We start from the raw sequence: 14,150 nt of genomic DNA, 5'->3' as shown, positions 1-14,150 counted from the left end.
TTCGAATTGTTTGGAATCCACTATACTATTGGAATACTACTCTAGTCCAGGGATAAAAAAAAGTACACACTAGCTACCACGGCAAGAAACACAACAACAATAAGCCCTGCAATAGCATCAACGAAAGCTTTTGAGGGCAGTAGCATCGTCACCAGTTGTTTTCGGTTGCTGCGCTGACACGGCGACGCTTGCCACAGTTGATGCAGCTGGTGCTGCCTGCTATCGTTACATAGGCACTTTCGAAGTAACGGCAAACGGTAGAACTTTTCGCCAATATCGGTCGATGAGTTTCTATACCTTGTATGTCTGGGATCTATTTGGATGGAAATTTTGTAATTGGCGGCAGAGAAATCATTCGTAAAAATTTCGATTCGTTGAGCCGCACGTACTTCCCGGCAGTACCTTTGACCTTCGACGAATCTTCCGACAGTTAGTCATACCTGCCAACAACCGTACCGGCGTTGATAAATGGCCACGTAACGGAACAGCTGCTCGTAGTCGCACGTACCGTAGATTGCGTAAAAGTTGGATTTTCCCAACTGTTTCCGGTAGAAAATTTGCAGACACGGATTGTGCAAGGCATGGTAGCACAAGCTATACTCTCGGTATTGTTCTACATTCCCGTATACACGACCGCTAAGAGCAGTTACTTGTTTAACAAAGGGTCTCAGCACTTCCGGACAAGGTTCAATCTCTACCCGGCTGATTAAGGGATGAACACTAACAGTGGGCAATAGCTGAACCAGAAACCAGAATGGCAATATCATTGTTACGAGTCTGGTGAAATACTGATACCGGTTCGGGTCTAACGGGAATCCAATAAAATGTTTTCAATCTATTTCAGGAGGCAATCAGTTGTAATATGAAATCTACTCACGTCTATTTTCATATTTATTGTTTGCTTCTGATTTCCTGATAAATATAAATGTCGATTGCATAAGCAGTAAGCACTTCCTGGGAGTCGCCCTTTTTGGCGGCAGGGTATTTGCCTAATGTTTGTCAAGATTTACACCAATAATAGCTTCTACGAATCCTTTGTTTTCCTATAAATACATACATATGATACTTCGGAGGAAGAAAGAAAATTAGGCAATGTCTGGTAGCACCAGCTATAAGCTCGAAGATTATCAATATCCTTGTTAAGGGTAAGCTAGCTGGGCAGTCAAAATGGCACCGCAAAAAAAAACAATGATACATCACTATACACTGAAATAAATTTTGTTGTGGAAACTACCGATTCCATAGTAAAATTACTAACCGTAACTATGATTCTCAACCGACAACAATTTCCAGTAGGAGTCGTGAGTTCGAGTCTCACCGAGAGGACGAGTAACTTTTTCGCAAATTTCACCTCAATTTGTCCATTTCTCACTCACGCCAGTATATGTAAAGTCTAGCTTTTGGAATAAAGTAAAACTTCCATCCGGCTGGTTAAGCCGCAAAAATCGATAATTAATTAATTTAATTATGTCAACAATTTCCAGTTAATTCCACTAAAACACAGTCAACTTAACTAGCAGTGCAGTTAAAATAACCAAAAATAATCTTAATTTAACAAATGAGCATTGTATTTTTAACCATAATGTGTTGTAAAATGCGTGTCCACGAAAAATTAACAATATTTTGTTGTTGAGACGACTACGCTTTTAGTTGAATTTACTACAATGCATAGTCATTTCAAGCATATTTCAGTTACCTTAACCGATTTTGTTGTCGGTTGAGAACCATAGGTACGTTTAGTAATTTTACTATGAAATCGGTAGTTTCCACAACAAAATTTATTTCAGTGTAGGCTTTTTCATTTGACAGGTCCGTGTATGCCATGGTTTACAAACACAAGGAGGACTGTCAAAGACCTCAACAATCAGCTTATTTTAAAGGGATTGTAAATAGACCTATACGGGACTACAAGCACTGAGTAAACCATACTTTGTTTGACAGTTCAGCTAACTTGTTTACAAAGTATTAGAACGTGAAAAAAAAATCGTACCAAACACGCAACGTTATGGTCTTACAGTAATCAATACCATCTTACCCCGCTTATTCGATACTCTTCAATATTATGCCTCTCAAGAAAAATCAGAATATGGCGATTATCTGCCCCTGGCTTCTGATATAAGCGCGACAGTCACTAATCATAACAGCGTCACCAGATTTAAAAGTATATAATTCCATTATATGGGGTTTGATAGCAACAACACTCATTCCACTAAGCCACTCTTGCCGTTCGTCACAAATACATTCAAAAACATCTGTCACTTCGCGAAACCCACGTGCTTTTGTTTTTGGCGGGAACACTTTTTCTTTTGTTTTGCCTTGCGACTGTCATGCGGCGGATGCCTTGCGAGCGTACGACCGCCGCAGGACTCTAATAAAAGATAAGCGCGACAATACGACATTTTGTAATTGTAAACGCGAAACGATCCGATATTGTGCCTATACTCGCACACGTAGCAGCTCCTCTTGCAGCTACTACTTCCGGAAGTTCATAGTTGGTGCTATCCGGCACCTGAAGCGCCTGGAGATCAACCGGAATGAACTCCGGAAGCCAAATAATCATAGAAAGAACAAACTTTCAATTTGCATCATCACAATATCTGTTGAATATGTGATCAATAACAAATCCGACAATCAAAACAAAAATAGAGTTGACGAATTGCAATAGGCCTTTTCAGTAGACAGGCCCGTGTATGCCACTGTTTACAACTGCCGAAAAAAGGCGCAAACGATGAACTGTCATTTTCATGTCAAAGGCCCCAAAAATCAGCTGATTTTAAATGTCTTCTGATTAGGCCTATAGGGCACTGCATGAAATTCTCTCCTTCTCTTTCATTCTTACAGAAATTGTGTAAACAACAAGGCCACGAAACGTCATACATCCCATACAAAATCAAAATAATGCAGTGCCCTATGGACAAGGTGGTGTAGGGTGACCAGTTTGTCGAATTAAAAGTTCAACCCGGTAATTCGGCAGAAATCATTGTCGAATTAGCGGGGTTTTACTTAAATTCCAACTTTGGATAGATTTTTTTAAGGCAGGCAGTACGACGTTTGCCGGGACAGCTAGTGTTGCGATAAAAATATCCAGCACAATCGTAAAATGCAAAAAACGGATTTTTCCTGCAATTATTCGACGGCACATTCCACAAGAAACCAAGGGGGTCGCTTTCCCACCATAAGGTATCCGAGACCAATGAACCAACCGTTCCCGGCGAGGTGTACATTACCTCCGGATCCGTTATCTTCCAGTGCTAGGCGGTGCAACGAACCTATCCACCAGCACCGACCACCACCACTCTGTTCCGTTGCGTATGGTGTCGGTTTTCCTCCTGCCGTAGGAATCCAGAACCAAAATGCCGTTGCACTTCCAGAACGGATCCAGTTACGCAGAGTTCGCATACTGCGGGGTAAGCGGGGTAAGACTTTTTCGTTTGGGCGAACAAAAAAAAAGCCAGCAAATGACCAGGTAACTGGATGCGCGTTTAATAACGCTGGAGTTCAACGAAATCTATTCCCCGTTATCAGAATATCTAAATTCCGATCACCGGATTTGATGGGAAAACTTAACACAAACAACAAGTTTATCACAGCTGTCTTACCCCTCAAGGCAGTGTTGTCAGTTCGTTAGTTTTCAACCAAAGACCATTAGGATAATTGATTGAAAACTGAGATAGAGCTTAAGAGTCCTGTCCCAACTGTCATTAAATCTCTCTAATATAAATAATGATAATAATAAAGTGTCATAAACGCATTCTTCATTGCACGAAGAAAATTTTTGACAGATCTCAGGTCACTTTATCTGTCATGCATTATCTGTCAATGCATGAGCGATAAAAGGAAAAACAAAAACAAGGCCGTCTTTGTCTTACTCATGAAGGACTATCATTGTGACCTGAGAATTCTCAAATTGTGTAATGAAGAATTGATCTGAAAACGCATGTTTGTTTATACGATCGTTTTCCCTGCATACAATATTATGCGTCTCATGAAAAATCAGAATATGGCGATTATCTGCCTCTGGCTTCTAATATTGCTGGTTGCTTTCAAAGATGGATTTTTGATGCAATCCGCCTATCACACTATTTTTGTACTCGGGCACGGTTGCCGACATTAATTTCATAAACTCCACATTTCACAAACTTTTTCCACTGATATAAACGCACAAACCTGCACAACTGGCCACCCGGTAATGACTTTGGTGAGAAACAAAGAGAGAAATTCGAGTTGGAGAGTTGTCAGATGGATGAGAATCAAAACAAAACCGAGGAAGAATCAGGGCGAATCACACACCACGTGCTAATCTGTGACATTTCTCGACGTCAAAATGCTGCCAGACAGGCCGGTTGCACTTATCGTCACACTTCTCAACCGTCACACTTTCATACTGTGCAGTTCGATTTGGTGTGAACAGTGCAATATATGCGCGACAGTCACTAATCATAACAGCGTCTCCAGATTTAAATGTATTTAATTCCATTATATGGGGTTTGACAGCAAGCACACTCATTCCAATGAGCCACTCTTAACGTTTATCACAAATACATTCATAAACACCTGTCACTTCGCGAAACCCACGTGCTTTTGTTTTTGGCGGGAACATATTTTCTTTTGTTTTGCCTTGCGACTGTCACTGCGGCGGTATGCCTTGCGAGCGTACGACCGCCGCCAGACTCTAATAAAAGATAAGCGCGACAATAATTCATGCGTCGCCAAAAGCATGAACTGCGCCAATTCCATCGCATTCGTGGAATTTGAGGGCTACTAGTACAGGTACCAACCTAAATATGCAACGATTGGCAAAAATGATGTTTATTCACAGTGGCAGGCCACTGCACTTGACAGTGACACCGATTCCGTTTTGTCTTCCGAATATATGTAATCCATAAGCTCATTGACAAGTGCAATCGGAGCAAAGTCAGGCAGGCAGGCAGGCGATTTTAAGTCGCAATTAAAGCCCGCGCATAAATATTGTCCGTGTGACTTTGTTCTTGTGTGCCTGTACTCCAATTACCGAAAAGAATGCGCTTCCACTTCCTTTCGAATCAAATGTAGCGTTGTTCCCATTACAAAACCGGGAATGTTTTGATGATGAGTCACCCATTTTACTGCAGCAGCACTTGGTATTAGGTGTATTATGACAGATGTAATTTCTACGATTTTTGTTAATACAAAGCGTCTTAAATTAGAAAAACATTGAAGCTTGTGATTAGAATGTTATGATTCCATGTAGGAATGTGACACAAGATTTTAAACTCACAAGTAAGAACCTGCCAAAAATCCCGATTGAGTCTGTAAAACATTTGTTACAACTACCACAGAGAACAGACGTCTAAGCTCGAACATAAATACGTCGAAATCGTGTGTAAGGGATTTAGATGTACCTCAACGTCATCAACGGAGACTGCTACACATATAAACTCGATTTTACCCCACGATGGCAGTGTTCAGCGTTAAAATACACTAGCCCACAAAGCGATACGAGCGCCAAACGGCCAAAAACGGCGAGCATTGGAAACAAAAATGACAACACGACAATGAAAGTGATGGGATGCTAGCGCCACGCAACGGGAGCATAACCACATACTCTAATATGACCGTTACAAAGTTTACACAAGGCAGAAAACAAAGATAGACGTCTGTTCTCTGTGGTCATATCTTCTAAGATTAAATAATTGTCCCTCGGATTCTTTTCCGGTCTAGTTCACATCTACTTCGGGCACAACTTGAATTCAATTCCTGGCACACCTTCTACGTGACACTGTGGTACATAGGATGGACAACAATTATGATTTGACTGCAATCCAAATCAAATCATGTATTCAAAATACAAAAAAAAACAAAATTAAGTTAACATGCATTCTTGGTTGAAACTTCATTTATAAAAAGCATAGGGTAGCGAACCACTTGGGCAGTGGCCGGTATTTTGGGCACTTTTCACTATAACTCAGTCAATTCCAAACCAATTGACTTGAAATTTTGTACACGGCTCCACGGGTTCCAAAAATTGAGTCAATAGGGTCCTAAAATTAAAGACGAAATCTCGCTTATATTGAATAATACGATCAAGCATAGTATTCTAGTTGGAATTGTACTTTACTCGAACTTGAAAAACAAAGGAATAATGAGAAAATTCGAAATAAGTAAAATGGTAAATAGTTCTACTTTGACACTTGAGGTCAACCTTGTGTGACGGAGCTCGACATTTTTCGCACTGGGAATAGGCCTTTTCATGTGACAGATCCGTGCATGCATTTGTTTACAAAGTTTGAACAACAGCTGCTAACACGAACATGTCATCTTCATAGAAGAACTGTCAAACGCCCGAAAAATCAGCTGATTTAAGACGTCAAATGAAAAGGCCTATTCAAAAATGTTCCTATCTGACATACACGGTGAAAAACAATCACTCAAAGTATGTGTTATAAGCTAGGGACGAGACAAAAGACTTAAAAAATAAAAATTATATATTTTCAACTACGGTTAATAAAAACGTCAAATAATGAGTAAATATGTACTGTTGTACCATATATTGTGGTTTAAAACAAGAATCCAGATAGGACTTTAGGAGCCTATTGGTTCAAAATTAGTTGAGTTGTAGCAGAAAAGTGCCCAAAATAGGTCCCCTGCTGAGATGGTTCCACTTCCCTAGCATGCCTCAAACTCAAACTAATCGGCAAAACCGGAGTTGCTCTATGCACAAAATCAATGTCGAATCGAAGTAGGCCACCACAAATAATCTTCAAGCCTGAACTCCAAATTCCAACCAATCAATCTCCCTCGCACCAACAAAAGCCGCACCAGCACACTGACTGTTGCTGTAGATCGAGGTGTCAAATCGTGTCGGACACCATCGAAATATAATGTATTGCGTTGGAGTCACAAGAGGTCAACTCTTGTTGACCCGACCCCATCTTCTATACTAAACTAGAGGGCACTTGCGAATTCGGCACAGCGCAACGCAACCCGACGGACAAATATAACCCGGTTCACCACTAGAGTCAAATTTCAACTGACCTGGGTTTAGAGAAAGGCCATAACTTCAATAGTAAGAAATCAAAGCTTGTTTTTATCAGAGATGGCGCCACCACATTAAAAGTAAAATCATTTTTCTTGTATGGACAAATCGCTGGCTTGCACTTGTTCCGCATCGCAGCGATTTGTGCCCTGGGACAAAAAGTTGCAAATTAGAAACAAAATCATTATACCTATGCGTTTCTTCCGGATTCATTACAGTAAACAGAGAATTTATTACGCCACCATACTAATTTCAAGCTGTTTACTTCTTTTTTTCTGACTGGCATTTTCCACCCGTGCTGCGCATGATGTTTCCGAGTGGATAGGTGCAGGCGGCGCCGCTGTATATGTGAAAAACACGTGGAACACGAGCGCCGTCTGCGATCGCATAGCGTAACCTTCGCCGATACTTTACACTGTTATCACGTTTACCGCATTTATCAGAAAAGCGCCTCTACCGGCACTCTAGCAAATACGCAGCTGATTGCTTCCTATTAACGTTTTTCGTGATTTTTCCATACGATTTGACAGTTCTTGACTACCATGCTTCCGTGAGCTTGAGGTGAGAATTTGAGAAAGTTGACAACCGAGAGTAGCACAGACAATGCTGAATACAAGTGATGGTGTCGCCGCCGGGCTGTCAGCGCTGGAAACTAGATGCTATAAAAGTTCTTGTATGTAATTTTCACTGCTGGCGCCAACTGGAAGCATTCAATGGAAAAGTAAACAGATTTTACCCTATTGGCATGTGTCAGATGAAGAATCTTCATTTGACCATCGCTACATATTTTTTGAACATTTAAATGTTACTTCGCAAACATTGCGTTTCAGGAATCCTCGGTCAACAAACTGGGATCTTTTTACTGATTTGGTTGCGGCCAAATTCCATGGATACTCACCATCCATTGACACTCCAAGTGATTTAGATGATGCCGTTGATACTACAACGGCCTTCATCATGGAAGCTTTTGAAGAAGCTTGCCCTCTGCGGTCTGTGAAGACCACAAGAGGAACCCCTCGGTGGAACTCTGATCTGGCGAAACTCAGGAAACAATGTAGAAAGAGTTGGAACAGACGACGTTCGGCTGGTTCGGAGGCTTTTAGGTCGGCTCGCAAGGCCTACAGGAAAGCTCTCCGGTCTGCTGAACGATCCGGCTGGAAAAACCTTTGTACAAATGTGTCCAGCTTGAGTGAAGTCAGTCGGTTAAACAAAATCCTTGCGAAATCTAAGGATTTCCGGGTGAACGAACTTCGTTTGCCAAATGGCGATCTGACTTCCTCTGATGAAGAAGTTCTGGAATGCTTATTCAGCACACACATCCCTGGATGTGTGGATATTACATCTTCGGATGAACCTGATGTCTTTTCTGGTAGTTACTATTCCCTGGCTTCGGCTCGGAGTATTGTAACTATAGAATCGATTGAATCTCCTGGGGCAGATGGGGTTTATCCTCTTTTGCTTCAGAAGGGATTTGATCATTTCAAACATGTTTTGAAAAAAATACTTGTTTGCCGTTTTGCTACAGGGTATATTCCAAAATCCTGGCGGGATATTACTGTGCAGTTTATTCCGAAAGTGGGTCGTACGTCGTATGAAGAAGCAAAGAGTTTCAGACCTATCAGTTTGACCTCATTGCTTCTGAAATGCTTAGAACGCATTGTGGATCATCACATCAGTGATGTTCATCTGGCCAACGTGCCTCTTCATGTGAACCAACATGCCTACCAATCTGGTAAGTCCACTGTGACTCTTTTGCACAAGGTTGTTTACGATATCGAGAAGGCATTCGCTCAAAAGCAGTCTTGTCTTGGTGTTTTCTTAGATATCGAGGGTGCCTTTGACAACGTGCCTTTCGATGCCATATTGGAAGCCGCACGGAGTCATGGTATATCTCCAATGATTTCCAAATGGATTCAACAAATGCTCAAAAACCGATATCTCTTCTCGGCATTGCGTCTAGCAGGGATTAGGAAATTGAGTGTTTGTGGATGCCCCCAAGGGGGAGTCTTGTCACCGCTTTTGTGGAATCTCGTAGCAGATACGCTATTGAGGCAACTCAATAATAGCGGTTTTCCTACTTATGGTTTTGCCGACGACTACCTAGCATTGTTAGTTGGTATGTGTATCAGCACCCTTTTCGACCTGATGCAAAGCGCCCTTCAGGTAGTTGAGGATTGGTGTCGCCAATATGGCCTTTCGGATAATCCGAGTAAAACATCTATTCAGTAACAAATTTTGAAAACGACGTATAATCAATGCTACACCATTGATTATACGTCGTTTTCAAAATTTGTTACTGTATTGTTCTTTTTACGGAAAGGCGAAACCGTAATGGCGTTCGACCTTTGCGTCTTTTTGATTCTGAAATCGATGTGACTGAACAGGTTAAGTACGTTGGAGTCATTCTTGATTCCAAGCTTTCCTGGACACCTCACATTGAGTTCAGAATCAAGAAAGCTTGTATGGCCTTCGGGCAATGCCGGCGTACTTTTGGTACAACTTGGGGTCTAAAACCCAAGTATATCAAATGGATTTACACGACTGTTGTTCATCCAATATTGGCTTATGGATGTCTTGTGTGGTGGCAAAAGGGCGCAGTGAGAACGGTCCAATCAAAATTAGGCCATCTCCAATGGATGTGCTTAATGGTGATGTCTGGAGCGTTCTCTTCAATTCCCACGGCAGCGCTCGAAGTTCTCTTTGACGTTGCCCCACTACACATTCATCTCAAACAAGAAGCACTTTCTTGCACTTACCGGTTAAGGGTACTCGGTCTACTAGAGGCAACTCCTGTGAACCGTACATCAACACACACCTCGTTGTTTCCACTTTTGGTGAATTGGGACAAAGTTGTCCTTGCTCTAAGTGATCTTACAATTGCTTGTAATTTTCCATATAGGACATTTTCCACGAAATTCCCTTCCCGGGAAGAGTGGACATCTGGTTATCTGGAGAGAAGTATTTCAGACGGCATCGTATGTTACACTGATGGGTCCCTTCTCGAAGGTCGAGCAGGTGCTGGTGTTTATTCTCGTGAGCTAAGGCTGTATCAGTCTTACTCACTTGGTAGACACTGCACCGTGGTTTTTCAGGTCGAAATCTTTGCTCTTATGTGCGGAGTGCAATCAGCAGTTCAGCAGCACGTAATGGGCAAAGTAATATACTTCTGTTCAGATAGCCAGGCTGCTATTAAAGCACTTGCTTCGGCCAACTCCAGGTCGAAGATAGTTATCGCTTGTCGAATTCAAATCGAGGAGCTGAATTCAGCAAACGCTGTTCACCTTGTATGGGTACCTGGTCGTTCTGCGTTTCCGAGTATTCGGTTAACACTTATTAAGTGAAACTGACTTCAGAGACCTGAATATTCAGGATATTCTGTTGTTCTTAACCCGCTGTGGTAAAGAGCTATAGGCTCTCTTTCGCTTTATGCGTTATTACAGTGCCCTTTTCAGGGCGCTGTTTGAACCGGTACGCCTATGCGTTAGTATCCTCTTCCAGGGTACTTTTCCTATTTCCCTACCTGTCATTATCACCCTCCTTATCCTTATTTCCTTCCTTTTCCCTCAGGTTATATATGTTAGTGTTTCTTTTATAGGAACTCTTTCTAGGATTTCTGGGAATCCTCCTAGGATTTATGTGAATCCTTCAGAAGTTCCTTCTGAAAATAGTTTAGCTACGTTTTTTGATCCATTTTGTTGCAGAAACGGAGAATCGATCATCCTACCATACAAAAATTACTACAAATCTAGTACTCCGCCAAACGTGTTTGATTGCCCCATGAACCTTTCGGATGCCTTTTTCTACGCGTTGTACGTAGTACAACAGCGCGACCACTGAAGGGTTAAAACAACACACATGGCTTTATTCCCATAAAAGGGATTTCTGCGAAACTTAAAGAAAGTGTATTTGTCTGTACTCTCGAAGAAGTAGAGTTGTGGATATTCGTCAGCATTGGCGTATTTGAAATTTTGCGCCAAAGAATCACGCGGCTCACAACTAGTACTGCAAGATAAAACAAAATGCCGGCAGTACGTACTAGAAGCAAATCCTTTGCACAAACCATTTTATAGCAACGTAACGCACGCGCCACAAATTTTTTCCCACGCTCATCAACTACCATCCTTCTGCTACGCCTTGCTTGCTTGCATCGCTTGCATCTGACTTTTAAAATATTGTTCATTTTGTCTAGTAAAATGTATTCAAACATTAATAATTTGCATCAAAATCAGCAAAAGAACATAAGGTAAACTATTACATTACGTGACATAATTTCAGCAGCGATTAGAAAATAGATTCAGTTGGCTGGCGAAAATAAAATTTCAGACGCTGATGAGTAGCGTTATTTTGAGCGTGTGTGTGCGCCATATGCGCAAAAGGATTTAAATTTTCCACCACGCGACAGCCAGCAAAGGAGGCCAGCCAGCGCGTGATCAATTTTCATTATCGCCACATTTCCGCTCGCGTCCGGTCGCTTTTGTGCCACATCCCACATTTTGCTTCAATTTTTAGCCGAAGAATCGTAAATCTTTTCCGGTAAGTTTAATAAATGCTGCTATTTGTTGCGGATCATTAATAAAATCAATCTTATTCCAACAAACAGTCGCGCAACGATGAACTCAACGGCGAACAGTTCCATCAAGCCGGAGGACATGACCTCGCTGGAGTACGACGTGGACCCGTTCGCCCACTTCCTGGCACACGCACCGGCCCTCAAGGACCAGGTCCGAACGAAAACCTACCGGCGAGCGATCTTCAAGAATCGTCACCTCTTCGAGGGTCGCACCGTCCTGGACGTGGGCTGCGGAATGGGACTACTGTCGATGTTTGCGGCCCAGGCCGGAGCAGCTCGGGTCATCGCCGTGGACAGTTCCAGCGTGATTGACCACGCGCAGACCGTCGTCGAGGAGAACAATTTGGGCCACATCATTACGCTGGTCCAGGCGAAGGTGGAAAATATCGAGCGGCTTCCGCACGGGATCACCCATGTGGACATAATCCTTTCGGAGTGGATGGGATACTGTCTGATGGATCGGTCCATGCTGAATGCGGTTATCTATGCCCGGGATCGGTGGCTCAAGCCGGAAGGAGGCGTGATGTTCCCCGATCGGTGCACACTATTCATAACGGCTATCGAGGATCGCCGTGGTCTGGATGACCGGATCAACTGGTGGGCAAACGTTTACGGATTCGATATGTCCCCGATTCGGAGCAATGCCTTGACGGAACCGGTGGTGGATGCGATCGATAGCAGAAAAATCGTCACCAGCTCGTGCCTAATTCATGAAGTGGACATGTACTCGGTGGAGCAACGCGATCCAACGGAGAGCGCCGGCATGGACATCGAATCCCCCTTTCAGCTGGTCGTCAAGCGGAACGACTATGTCCACGCCCTGGTCACGTACTTCAACGTGGAGTTTACCAGCTGCCGGCACCGGGTGGGATTCAGCACTTCGCCGCTGGGACCACTCACCCACTGGAAGCAGATGGTGTTCTATCTGGCTGACGACGACCACGAGGACAGCATGGTCGTCAAGAAAGGCGAGCTAATCCGCGGACGTTTCGGTATGAAGTCGAAGGAGACACGCGGAAGGTACCCGGAGGCGGACTTTGAGATTCGGGTGAGTTTCGATGGGGAGTTGTTGCGGGTCGACAAGGAGCGCTGCTATCAGCTGCGCTGAGCATGTGGGGTTTGACTGGGGGGAATGTTATGTGTTTGATTTTGTTAGCATTACATTAAGACCTAAGCCATTTTTTCAATGAAATACAATGAAGTTTTTACAGCAACTAATCTCCTATTGTTTAGACCTGTCCTCGCAATAGAGTAAGAATGGCAATCTTTAAAGGATATCCCACCCAAGTGCACCTACCTTTAATGACGATGTCAGGCGGCTTTCCGGCTCGTCCGTTTCCCTGTACAACCGCCGCCGTCACGGCTATCGACGTCGGTATCCCCGCCCCGTCCAGGGCCGTCAGCGTGGTCTGGTTCTGGAGCAACTTCTCCGCCAGCAGCGTGTTGGTGGCCAACTGGTGTAACCGATGTTGGTGATGCTGCTGCTGCTGTTGCTGATGTTGTTGCTGCTGCTGCTGCTGTTGACTTTGAGCGAGTTGTTGTTGTTGCTGTTGGTGCTGCTGTTGCAGCAGCCCTTGGGCCTGTACCAGGAACAGTTGCTCCTGTAGGTGACTGTCGGAGCCATTCTGATGTTGCTGAGCCAGCAGATTGGCACCATTGGCAAGAAGGACCTGAGCATCGCTCAGACTAGTACCGTCGCCTGCGAGGACATTGAGGTGCGAGTTGTTGGCGGCAGCGGCTGCCACCGACGTGAGCAACTGACTGCAACTCTGGAGGAAAATCTGACCGCTGGTTTCCTCGTCCAGGTGCAGATCGTTGTTGTTCTCCTCCTGGAATGATGCGGAAAATGAGTCAAAATGTGTTCTTGTAAGGATATCGGTATTCCGAAAAACACCAATGTTCAAGAAGTCATGACGATTATTTTTCATGGTATCTCGTGGTATCTTCGTGGCGTACGCAGTATTTCATGAATAAGTACGCATATGATTCGGTAATATCAGGGATGGAAAAAGAGCTACATTCACTTGCTACTATCTCAGTTCAGAAGCATGCTTTCAAAAGGTTCCGGGTCATTTGGCCGAATGCCATTTGGCTGAATGCCGTTTAGCCAAAAAATGCATGATGTACTCCAAGTGGCATGCCACTGTTCTCCACATCAGTTAAACTCGAAAGAACAGCCTATGATTCAAAGAAAGAAAAATCTCTGACAAAAAAAATCACAGTTTCAACGTCAACTGATTCCCTCAATGGTACAACTAGAAAGAATAGCCTATGATTAAAAGAAGGAAATTCTTCTGATGATGACATTGGCAGCTAGAATGTTACCCGGAGTTAGTCATCAGTGATGATGACTCATCACCTCTGAATTCCTTCGATCAAATTTCGGTCAAACGGCATTCGGCCAAATGGCCGGACACCGTCATGAGAAAGCTGTGAAGCTTTTCACGCGATGAAAGTTATGCCTGGTTTAGACTGTTCAATTGAAACGAGCATGTGAGTTGCAAACTTCTCAAACATGTTCAGTCCAACATGTTCAACTTTCGTTCAAGTCAAGTCTGTTCCTCA

The 14,150-nt window shown here is 43.3% G+C and overlaps 2 protein-coding genes across 10 annotated transcripts in view; one reads left to right on the top strand and one right to left on the bottom strand.

Moving 5' to 3' along the window:
* LOC109418953 (GATA zinc finger domain-containing protein 10) overlaps window positions 1-13,528 on the bottom strand; it is a 567,982-nt gene extending 554,454 nt beyond the window's left edge. For all 9 annotated transcript variants that reach the window (XM_062853956.1, XM_062853955.1, XM_062853962.1 and 6 more), the window contains exon 1: window positions 12,883-13,528. In XM_062853956.1, the coding sequence (XP_062709940.1) occupies window positions 12,883-13,513 (631 nt within the window). In that variant the 5' untranslated portion in view covers window positions 13,514-13,528. The remainder of the gene's footprint in view (window positions 1-12,882) is intronic.
* On the top strand, window positions 11,412-12,726 carry LOC109407742 (protein arginine N-methyltransferase 1-like). The gene is made up of 2 exons (XM_062853954.1): window positions 11,412-11,548; window positions 11,616-12,726. Exon 2 carries the CDS (start codon window positions 11,626-11,628, stop codon window positions 12,691-12,693), a length of 1,068 nt encoding a protein of 355 aa, XP_062709938.1. The 5' UTR covers window positions 11,412-11,548; window positions 11,616-11,625; the 3' UTR covers window positions 12,694-12,726.
* Window positions 13,529-14,150: the final 622 nt, after the last annotated feature.

Source organism: Aedes albopictus, chromosome 2, assembly GCF_035046485.1.
Source record: "Aedes albopictus strain Foshan chromosome 2, AalbF5, whole genome shotgun sequence".
Lineage (NCBI taxonomy): Eukaryota > Metazoa > Arthropoda > Insecta > Diptera > Culicidae > Aedes > Aedes albopictus.
Note: the sequence above shows the minus strand (reverse complement) of the source record. Positions and strands in the feature narration are given on the sequence as shown.